The following is a 9030-nucleotide window of genomic DNA, read 5'->3' as shown; positions in this document are numbered from 1 at the left end:
TTGGACTAGATGATCTTCAGAGGTGCTTTCCAGCCTCAGAGATTCTGTGATTCTGTGTGCTCTTTTCATTGGATCAAGGTTTGGAACATCAGTCTCTCTTCCCCCAGATAAGAGTCAGAGTCCCTCCTGCTCGTTTTGTCTTCCCTCTACCCATAACTCATGCCTTCCTAGCTGTCCAGTTTAAATGGGAACTTCACAACCTTTTTGTCTTATCTGCTCAGATTTTTCAGACCAGCAATTTCTGTCATTGAATTAGAATTTTATAAACTCTGGAGAAGAACCAGTGGACTGTTCCATCTCCTAGAACTTATCTATGCTATGAATACATGCAGACTCCATTGTGCTTCTACTGACTTTGGAGCAACATCAGATGGGTTGGGGGAATTTTTCAGAAACACTTGAGCTGACTACACATAAGCCTCAGTCAAGAAGTAGTTTAGCACAGGAAAATGGTTTCTGAGGATGTGAATCACTGGGTTGTAGTATCTCTTGAAACCTCCACTCTGATAATACTAGGAGGTACAGTATCTATTCTCTGATGGAAAAACAGACATCCCCTCTCTGCTCTCCTCTGCTATATCTTGCCTACATCCAGCTCCTGGCAGCAGGACTTGGGACAAGTGCATTGATGTGGGCTAATGAAACCACCTAACTCTTAGTAGGGCTCAGTCTCCTTAAAATAAGGTTTGTGTCTGTGACAGCAGAATTAGTGCTGGATTTGGTATCCAAGTTCTCTGTTCAGTGCTCGAGGCAGATTTAGTGAGAACAAAATTCATAACACCCAGCATGCTGACAGTGGGGAATCCTGATGTGGGGCCATGGTCCCAGATACTGGGATTTTGTTTCTCTGAAGTGGTAACTATACCCTGAGCAGCACCTCTGTAAGATTGGTTCACTTTGAAGCTGATGCTAGTGGCCAGTACTGAACCACCATTACCCCTGCATAGTTCTTTATGCCATAGCTGTTCATTGTAAAATATATTATAACAACTTTTGGAGCCAGGGCTCCCTTCAGAATCATGGGGAGTCAGATACCATTTGTTTTCTCTCCCTCCAATCTTGTGACTTAGGTGTGGTGCAAGCCGACTTCAAGTGGCTTCTGTTATGGCGTTTTCCTCACCCCAATGCATCTATAAACTGCAGAATAAAACACTCTTGCAGTAAAAACGTGTATTCAAGTCTCTGAAACTAGAGGAGGGAACAGATTTCTCCATTTCAGGGAGGATGGCTAAGCTTTTAGGACAAACACGCCCTGAGAAGGCTGTGGGTGCTACTGAGCCCTGTGCTATATGTGTTGGGTGGCATGTACCTGGTTGCTGAATTAGACTCCTCAAAGTTTTCAGTGCAGGGATCCCTGGTGTGTAAAATCCCAGACAGCTTCAGCAGGGAACAAGCACAGAGACATGCACCAAAGCTGAGGTGGCAGCCTATCTGTGCATGGCCAGTTTTGCTTTCTGGTGAAACTCAAAGCTTTTAAAGTGTCTCAGATTCCTAAGGATTCCAGAATTTAGGCGGTTACTGCTATACTTAAGCATCTAAATTCCATCTAGATTGCACGTGAGGTGCCTACGTGCTCTTGGGGATCTTAAAATTCCCTGTGTCTGAACAGAGTAAAAGAGGCCAAGCAGAGAATGATGCTAATGCAGCTTAGCATATCCAGGTACTGGAATTAAATAATTTAGAATAGATCAGCTCTTCAATATGCTGGCTGGATGCTGTCCAGGCTAAAAGTCAACTTAATGGCATTGCAACTACAGAGCTGTAAATTGCATGCACCAAAATCAAGACTTGCGTATTGATAGATGAGCCTGTAACACATATTTGGAGCCTGGAGCAAAACTTAGCATTGTTTATAAAGACTGAGAGAGCATTATGATGATTTTAGGCTCAGACGTTATAAGGAGAAGGTAAACTTGGATGTCAGGCGTTGCTCTGGTTGCTTGCCAAGTAAAAACACTGGAGTGTCACTAGGGTGAACTCAGAGCTTGGTTCTGCTCTGGTGCTCTGCAGCCTGCGCACACCGGACTGAGCATCCTCCAGTTCTGCCCTGGAGCAGCTCTGAAAGTCCTGCCTTCAGTGGCGTGACTTTGACCCTTCCGAACCCCCGCAGCAAACAGCTTTCCTCTAACCCTTCAACATAGAGATCCCCCCACCCCACCCTTGTATTTCCCATACGCAGCCATAAAGCTGGAAAACAAACCTCCCAACCTTCCTTCCCCTGCCTGATCCCTCAGCCTTGGATTTATTTCCCAAGGCTGCTGATGGTTGAACGACAATTGTTTTTGCTCAGCGATGGCAGTCTGAAGGGATTTGCACTATGAAGTTGCTTGACAAGCCAAGGAGCAGAGCGGTGTGAGAGGAGGGGGTGGGTGGAGAGATGCTCTGCCAGCCAGGCAGCCAGGCAGGCGGGATCGCTCTGGCAGCGGCTCTGCCTGGCTTTCACTCTGTCTCCCCTGGGAGGGAGCCTTTCTCTCACTCCAGGCTTCTCCCCTGCCACGCAGAGGGAGGGAGAGAGGAGAAAGCAGAAGGGTCCTTTCGCACAGACAGCACCCAACTGCCCGGCTCACATCTGCAGCAGGCAAGCCACGAGGAAGAGTCTCCTTGCCCCTACAGTCGCATCGCCTTTGATTTAAAACCTTCACCCACTTCCACAAGGGACAATGGAGGAGCAATACATTTCCAAACTCCACCCAGTAGTGGATTATGGAGCTGGGGTCTTTCTTCTGATCATAGGTGAGTTCTGCCTTCACAGCCTGCCTCTGTGCTTCAAGCCTAGGAGCAGACACCAGGGCTGCCCCGTCCGTGCTGCGGTCAGCCAGAGGAAGCTGGAGGGAAATGATAGAAAATCTGTTTCCGCACAGGTTTCTGCTTATTGCCTTCGCGTCGGTTGGTTGCCAGGATTAATCTCCGCTCTCAGATTTGCAATCTTTCGTTTCGATGCCGAAGACTTGTCAGCAGAAGTTTGCCTCTGCGGCATCACAAGTATTCAAAATAAGTTGTCTACCTCTTATCCTGGCATCTCAGCCCTGTGAGTGGAGAGATGAGGCAGCCCGTTTCATGAGACTGATCAGGGGCGAGCGACTTCGGTCTGACCCTTGTGGGGGGTTAATGTGCGTGAAAAGCAGCTGTGTCTTGGTAGGATAAACTGGTATAAAATAGCAAAGAGTTTCCGAATAGCAGTTCTGGTTTTTATAACGGCCTGTTTGCCCTGCTGAAGGCAGATTTACAATGAAATACAAGTGGGGATATGTACAAGCCTGCTCCAGCATGGCTTTAGCTAAGCGTTTTCTTCCTTGTCTGTTTGTTGCACGTACCCAGGTGATTTGTTTACTATCAGTGTAGATTTGGAGCGGAGCGGAATTGGTTTAGGCGTGCAGTCCAACTGAATTTTGCTAAGATGCGAGTAACTTCCTCCCTTCAGCTCAATTGAAAACCCTGGTTGAGGTGCATTTAAAAAGAACAAGCGTATATTTTTATGTGCTTAATAGAAAGGCTTTGGGCAGCAACGCTGGGCTTTAGCATTTCGCATCTCCCCCCCACTCCTGCCCACTTCTCCCTGCGCTGCGCTGCACCATGCTGTCCCCGCAGTTGTGCTGACAGCGGAGAGTACAACTCGGGGAGAAAAATCACTGTCTGCAAAACAATGAAGGGGTTTTCTTTTAATCCAAGTCAGGATGCCAGCTCCTTTCTCACACAAATGTAAATATGTAGATGCAGTTAAGGTAATGGGACGGGGCAGCAACTGGAAGGGTTGGAGGCTGGCGCTGGAGCTGGAGCTGGAGGTCCCCTTGCTGACATTGCTCTTGGGCCACCATGCTACAGTCTCACACCTCTCCTAAAGGGCTTTTAGGCTCCTAAGCTTCAGGCGTAGCTTCCAGCATTGGATCAAGAGCTCCACGCGGCAGCCAGGCTCACTACATCCCATATACGAAGCAGTGAGCTTAACTGGAAACCGTGTTGTATTTATCCGTAGCTTTGCCACCTTTGTCCCCTGAAATTACATTTTTATTAGGAAACAACAAGGCCAGGCACAGGCTGCAGGACTCACCACAAGCCTCTCTGCTCTTTGATTACTAGCCCACTCCTGCAGAGTTTTGTCCCGTCCCATCCAAACGGGAGTGGGATGGAGGGGAATAGCATCTGTCAAAGTAAAAGAGAGGGTGGGCCTGGATGTCCATCTCTAATGGTGAGACTAAGAGCTACTTCTTACCTCTTGCGTGGCGGTTAGGGCTCTCTCAGAAGAAAGTGAGGTGGGTTCATTCTCCTCCTGAAGCCTGAGGATGCCCCAGCCTGTGGCTCTCATTTGGCAGGAGAGTGCTCTTCCCACCAAGCCACAGGTTGCTCTCTGTCAGCAAGAGGTCCCGTGCCAAGCCACCGTGGGCATCTCTGCCTGTGCAGACACACAACTCTTGAGAGCTCAGGGAACTCTTCAAGCATATCCAGAGGTGCCAAGTGAGTGTGTGCGGTTAGAAAGCGAATGAATGAGGGATGCAGGGTCTCAGATTTGCATCTCTGTTCTGTTTAAGGCTTTCTCTTGGCATCTCTTCTCATTCTTGGATTTATGCCAATGCATTTATTCCATTTTGCTGCATGTGCCTTTATTAATTCCTCTGTGGGCACTTTATTATGGGGTGTCTGTGAGCAAATGCAGCCTTTCTGCTCTCACAGCCACAAGGGAACATGACAGAATCTTTTTCTGTTTCCCTATTTCACTTCTGACTTTAGAGGACACCTTCTCAGGAAAACCTTTGATCAAAACGTTGCTCCAGCACAATGTTCACTTGAAAGAAAAGAGAAGATGTTGCTATGTGTACTTTTGACAATGTTGTCATGAACATTTTGAAGCCCTGTGGCATATCTGAATAATGTATGTCTGACAGGTCCTTTTGCAAAGCAATCTCTGGTCTGCTGTGTGCCTCTGGCTAAACAATTTCTACGCTCTGTCTGACTGCACTCAGGGGCCACCACAACAGTGTGGGTGTCTGAACGGCGGCACGTAGTGATTCTCAACCGCTTGACCAGTGAGGACCCTGAGCTGCCCAGCCAGCACGTTTCGACTATCAAAGCAGCTCAGAGTCCAGGAGGCTTGTGCTGGGGCTCCGGTGGGAGATCCGTTGCAAAGAGGGAAGGCTTTGGGAGGTGGAGGGCACCACATGAGAGGAGGGGACAAGCAGGCAGGACAGCTGGAGTTCTTCAGTAGGAAGGAGAAGTAAGCGGGGATATTACCGGGAAAAAGGAAGGTGGATAGGCCTGTTCTACTTGATAGTATGTTGTGCAAGATCCTGTGAGAGTGAAGTGAATGAGTGTGGGCTATTCACGTGATAGGAGCCTCAGGAGAATAGGTGGGATGTAGTGCAGGGAGAGGGGGGTGTGACATGGAAGTGAAGAGCTATAGTGTGGTGATAGGAAGGGGAAAGGCATGGTCTACTATTCATATGACAAAATTTCCCCCAGTCAGTGAGGCTGGCCAGCACTACAGGAGGCTGCGAACAGAAATCTGAAGCGCTCTTTGCTCTAGCAGGTCCATAGTGGAAACACAGCCAGACTGGGAAATCCCTGTCTGGCAGGGTGGCAGGAATTGAAACCCACGAGCTGGCTGAAGCAAAACAGCAGATGCTGTGGTGAGGATGCCGAGCTGTGTAGCAGCTCTCAGAAATGCCATCCAGGTGGTATTTCCTATCTGCTGTCTAAGAGAACAAGCTTCCTCGCCAGCAGAAGAACCAGGTTTCACAGCAGGGCATAGCAGATACACACCAGCGTGTTTTCAAAGCATCAGCACGGTACTGTGTTGGCCTGGGAGATGCTGAATTCTGGCTAGTCTCCCAGTCTGTCCTGTCTTCTAGACTTTAATCCCAGGCTAACGACCGGCATTTTTCACATCCTTTTCATATATAAGCATTTCACAGGTGTGCTAACTATGTGACGTTATTGTCTGTGCTGATGCTTCTCTTCCAGCCATCCTGACAATCCTTGGAAATTCAGCCGTCCTTGCTACAGCTGTGAAGCGCTCTTCCCTCCTGAAGTCACCGGAGCTGCTTACAGTCAACTTGGCAGTAGCAGATATTGGAATGGCAATCAGCATGTATCCGCTGGCCATTGCATCTGCCTGGAACCACGCTTGGCTGGGAGGAGATGCGTCCTGCATATATTATGCCCTGATGGGTTTCCTTTTTGGTGTCTGCAGCATGATGACCCTGTGTGCCATGGCCGTGATTCGATTCCTTGTTACCAATTCATCCAAATCTAACAGTAAGTAGTTATGTTTCTGGTAACCTTGTAGTGGTGCGTTTGGGCTATTATGTTCAGAGAGATATTTGCTGAATATGGCATGGAGTATCAGTTCAATAACTGTAGGAATAAGCCTCAACTTTTAGTCCAGTATCAAACCTCTGATGTTCCTAGAAGGATCTGATTAAATTCCTTATTAAACAGTCAGGCTTCTCACTTCTCAGTAATACCAAGAAACTGAGGGTGCAGAGCCCAAATTTTTTGTTGGACCAGACTGTCTTATCTTCCTATTTGTGTGCAAGCAGACGTACTGAAATTTGAGAGGAAGAATCCTGGGCTGGGAGAACGGTGCATTTTGGGTCAAGTTGATCTTGTAAAGCTGCCTGACTTACCAAACTTCAGATCAGCACTGAGGGCTGCACTCAGGTCTCACCCAATCCATGGACACTCTCTGTTACGTTTCTCAAGAAGACCAAAGGTTAGGGAACTGCAGCAGCAGCCCAGGCATATTTGTAGCCACCATTCTTCTGTTGGAGAGTTATGGCAAAAACCGTGTCGCTGAGATGAGGTCCATATATGCTTGCTCTTCCTCTTTGTTGCAGGTAACAAAATCACCAAGAACACTGTTCGCGTCTTGATTACTTTCATCTGGCTCTACTCCTTGTTCTGGGCCATTCTGCCCTTGGTGGGCTGGGGCTACTATGGTCCTGAGCCATTTGGCATCTCCTGTACAATAGCCTGGAGCAAGTTCCACAGCTCCTCCAATGGCTTTTCATTCATCCTGAGCATGTTCCTCCTATGCACAGTCCTGCCTGCACTGACCATCGTTGCCTGTTACTTGGGAATTGCCTGGAAGGTTCATAAAGCGTACCAAGAGATCCAGAATATTGACAGGATCCCTAATGCAGCTAAACTGGAGAAGAAGCTGACGTTGGTGAGTTATCCCAGTGATGAGAAGTGTCTGCAGTGATCAGGAGCTTGCAGAGAACTGACTCTGCGCATGCATGGCTCATGATGACCCTTCATTGCTTTTGTCTGGTATTGACCAAAGATGGAGATGTGTTTCCAGTCTCACCCATACTCTGCACTCCTCAGAGGAGCAGGGGGCTCCTGGAAACCTTGTCAAGTCAGTAGCTTGATCAGGATTATATATTTTAGGTACAACACAGCTTGTTAAACCTTCTTTAGGGGGTTGTACCCATGATTTGCATGAACATGGAGATTTCCATTCATGCTGGAATAGCTGTTGAATCCATTCATGCTGTAGTTGGGGTGAAGGTCTTTGTCATCAGGTGTTTTTAGTTGACTGAGTGGCTATTCTGAGTGAGAGCTACACAGAAATTCTGTATGGAAACAGGATTCTTTAATATAACATTTTTTCAAATAAGCACTTCAGCTGCTCATTTCTTGTGGAAAAGCAGAACTGACCCAAGCTTTCTAGAGGCCAGTCTATTGACAGGCTATGCTTTCTGGTGGACTGTGTCTCCCATGACATATTGCAGCCAGAGCCAGGGAAGGAGATGAAAACAACAACTGCTTCATAAGAAACCCACGGTGCAGGTCTGCTAGGTGGGAATAAAAGCATATATGCACTGTCCAGTGTTACCTGTGCTCATGTCACAACACAGCAAGCATAGTTTCAGGTATTTCAGCTGGTTCAGGCGTGGTTTCATCCACACACCACGTATCAGACCCAGCCAGTGCAAACTGAAGCCCTGTTTCCCTTTCAGATGGCTGTGCTCATCTCGGTCGGGTTCCTGAGCTCGTGGACACCGTACGCAGCAGCCAGCTTCTGGTCCATATTTAACTCCAGCGATTCCCTGCAGCCCGTTGTTACGCTCCTGCCCTGTCTGTTTGCCAAATCTTCAACAGCATATAACCCTTTCATTTACTACATCTTCAGCAAAACTTTCCGTCGTGAAATTAAACAATTGCAGTGTTGCTGTGGCTGGCAAGTTCATTTCTTCAGCACCGACAACTCTGCTGAAAATCCTGTGTCGATGATGTGGAGCGGGAGAGACAACGTACGTCTCTCTTCAGCTGCAAAGGTGGAGAACCAGGGAGCTGCGGCTCGCTGAAACGCAGCGATGGTTTCACAGCACAGGGCGAAACTTGGGCTCACTCAGGGGTCCAAATGAGTAGGAATGCAGCACGTGGGGTTGTCACTGCATATCTTATGTCGACTACAGAGGTTTAAGTATATATTTTTAAGCAACTCTCAAATATCGTCTTTAAGCTACAGAACAAAAAAACCCGCTATTTTTTTCAAGAATTTCCACTTTAGAGGAAATAGATTTATGTACTAAACATAAAAACATGTAAACTAAACTTATTTTCAGGGAAACAGCTATAATTAAAAGATGATTTATTATTTTTGTGGGTTTTTTTTTCTTATACTTTTGACTTTTTAATGCAATCTATCTGCAAACTCTTGGCTTTATCAGTAAAACAGCCATCAGAGAAAACCGTAGGTGGAAGACAAAGTATTACCAAATAAATACAGCTGAGAGTGTAGCTTTCCAGCAATACAGACAGAAAACCATATAGGTAGAAATATTCACTGCCAGGAAAAGATGATAAAGTGGCTGCTATCAAAATGTCTTATAATGATCTACAGTTCCTTGCTCCGTCAGAGGTATAATTCCAAGTCCTCAAAACACAAGCTCGAAAAGGAGTCGAGCAGCCTCAGTCTGAAGAGGGTAGGTGGGAACGTGGCAGTCAGCGAAGGATGCCTTCTGCGTATCACAAATAGCACGACGAGAAGCGAAGGAATCTCTTAGCAAAAGGAGCAGTGCACCTACG

General features: G+C 47.2%; 1 protein-coding gene across 1 annotated transcript; it reads left to right on the top strand.

The window, feature by feature from the left end:
- The first annotated feature begins 2655 nt into the window (after positions 1-2655).
- Positions 2656-8318, top strand: OPN5 (opsin 5). Its single transcript, XM_009573839.1, has 4 exons — positions 2656-2733; positions 5956-6249; positions 6831-7162; positions 7959-8318. The coding sequence occupies exons 1-4, from the start codon at positions 2661-2663 to the stop codon at positions 8304-8306; spliced, it is 1047 nt and encodes a 348-aa protein (XP_009572134.1). The 5' UTR covers positions 2656-2660; the 3' UTR covers positions 8307-8318.
- Positions 8319-9030: the final 712 nt, after the last annotated feature.

Source organism: Fulmarus glacialis, unplaced genomic scaffold (assembly GCF_000690835.1).
Source record: "Fulmarus glacialis isolate BGI_N327 unplaced genomic scaffold, ASM69083v1 scaffold9930, whole genome shotgun sequence".
Lineage (NCBI taxonomy): Eukaryota > Metazoa > Chordata > Aves > Procellariiformes > Procellariidae > Fulmarus > Fulmarus glacialis.
Note: the sequence above shows the minus strand (reverse complement) of the source record. Positions and strands in the feature narration are given on the sequence as shown.